This window comes from Penaeus chinensis, chromosome 10 (genome assembly GCF_019202785.1).
Source record: "Penaeus chinensis breed Huanghai No. 1 chromosome 10, ASM1920278v2, whole genome shotgun sequence".
Lineage (NCBI taxonomy): Eukaryota > Metazoa > Arthropoda > Malacostraca > Decapoda > Penaeidae > Penaeus > Penaeus chinensis.
This window is the reverse complement of record NC_061828.1, coordinates 24,946,910-24,948,493: the sequence shown is the minus strand read 5'-3', so window position 1 is coordinate 24,948,493 and position 1,584 is coordinate 24,946,910. Positions and strand designations below refer to the sequence as shown.

The 1,584-nt window shown below is 32.3% G+C and overlaps 1 protein-coding gene across 1 annotated transcript in view; it reads left to right on the top strand.

Annotated features, from left to right (window-relative positions):
• The window catches only part of LOC125029741 (stromal cell-derived factor 2-like), a 14,285-nt gene extending 12,978 nt beyond the window's left edge, over nucleotides 1–1,307 (top strand). Inside the window, exons 4-5 of the mRNA XM_047619854.1 lie at nucleotides 1–201; nucleotides 433–1,307. The exon at nucleotides 1–201 is cut by the window's left edge and continues 21 nt beyond it. Of these exons, the coding sequence (XP_047475810.1) occupies nucleotides 1–201; nucleotides 433–607 (376 nt within the window). The 3' untranslated portion in view covers nucleotides 608–1,307. The remainder of the gene's footprint in view (nucleotides 202–432) is intronic.
• Nucleotides 1,308–1,584: the final 277 nt, after the last annotated feature.

Below are 1,584 nucleotides of genomic sequence, written 5' to 3'. Positions count from 1 at the left end.
GCAAGTAAGGCTAGAACACCTTGCAACTAAAAGGAATCTGCATTCACACCACTTTTCCTCACCTCTGTCAGACCAACAAGAAATTTCTGCTTTTGGTAGTGATGGTGAGGGTGATTCTGGGGATGAATGGCTTGTTATTTGTGATGGTGAAGAATGGGGCAGAGACCAGTATATCATGTTCAGGCACATAGATACTGATGTGTAAGTTTAAACATTATCATCCTGTATTCCTTTTTTTTCCCCTTTATAAGGTGATATTCTTTTATACAAATTGAATCTGATGTGGAACAGTGACATTTCAACAATTGAAAATCATGCTTTCACTTACCAAAAACAACAAATGAGACATAGCAGTTTATGAAAGGGCTTATTGAATGTGAAATTATTCATTGTATGTGTTTTATATTAATATTTTTTCTGTGTTATTAACAGATACCTTGGGGTAACAGGACAACAATATGGCAGGCCAATTCATGGACAGAATGAAGTGGTAGGCTTGTCTCGCCCAGGTGTCCAAGCAAAGTGGCAGACAATGGAAGGAGTTTTTATTAAGTCTACTGATTTTTCTGAAGATGTCAGAGTTTTCCATGATCCTAGTGAACTCTAACTGTATACACCTTAGATACTTTTAAACCAAAATTGTTTTGGCATAGGTATTTTAATTTATTCCTTTTAGAAATACTAAAACTATGGCAGTATTGTTTTGATGTGTTCCTTTCTGAAAATTAAAGAACTTGTAGTAACCTCAGAAAAAAAAGGATTTTTTTTATATTACAGTCATTAAGTTTACATATTAGAGCATACGACTATAATTTATCTATCAGATTTGGAAAATAAAATGTTACAATAGGTCACATGAAAATTAAAATAAAAGGGCTGATAAACTAAAAAAAAGGTTATTTTTGTTATATAATATATTATAAAAAGTAAGATTCTTCCAGCCAAAAATCATAATTGTAACTTTTTTTGCTATTGCTGAGATTTGCTAAAAATCCCAAGGCTCTCATTGAGATCTAAATAAAATATACAGAATTATCAATTAGATATAAGCATTTTAGAATGTTGAAATTATTTTTCTTTTTTGACCATTCCTTTTTTTTTTGTCATATATTTGGCTCTAATTTTACAATATATTTGATGAATAAATTTCTGTATAATGTCAAAAATACATTTTGTAGCAGACTTTAAGGAAGGACTGTTTTACATTTATTTATTTGTAAAGAAAAAGTTTTTGCACAAGGTGAGGGGCAAGTATTTTCTGCCTCTAGTGGAATGTGTGTGTTTAAATGCAACAAATATGTACAATATGATTTAGTTTCATTAATCCATGATTGCAATAATTCTCTCTGCAACGTTTGTGTTGTCAAAAAGTCCAGTCACATGTTTATTCAGTGTAGATATTAAAGTACAAATATAGTGGAAAACATTGTTTGTTTATAATGCTGATAACCACATTTTTGTTGGCACAATTTCTGTTGAAAAACGTTTAGCCCCTTTCCAGTCCCATGCCTGTTGATGTTGTGGAGGGGCTTAGGAGATGGAGACTGAGGCCCATTGTTGGGCATCTTCCCTACCTTGGGCCTC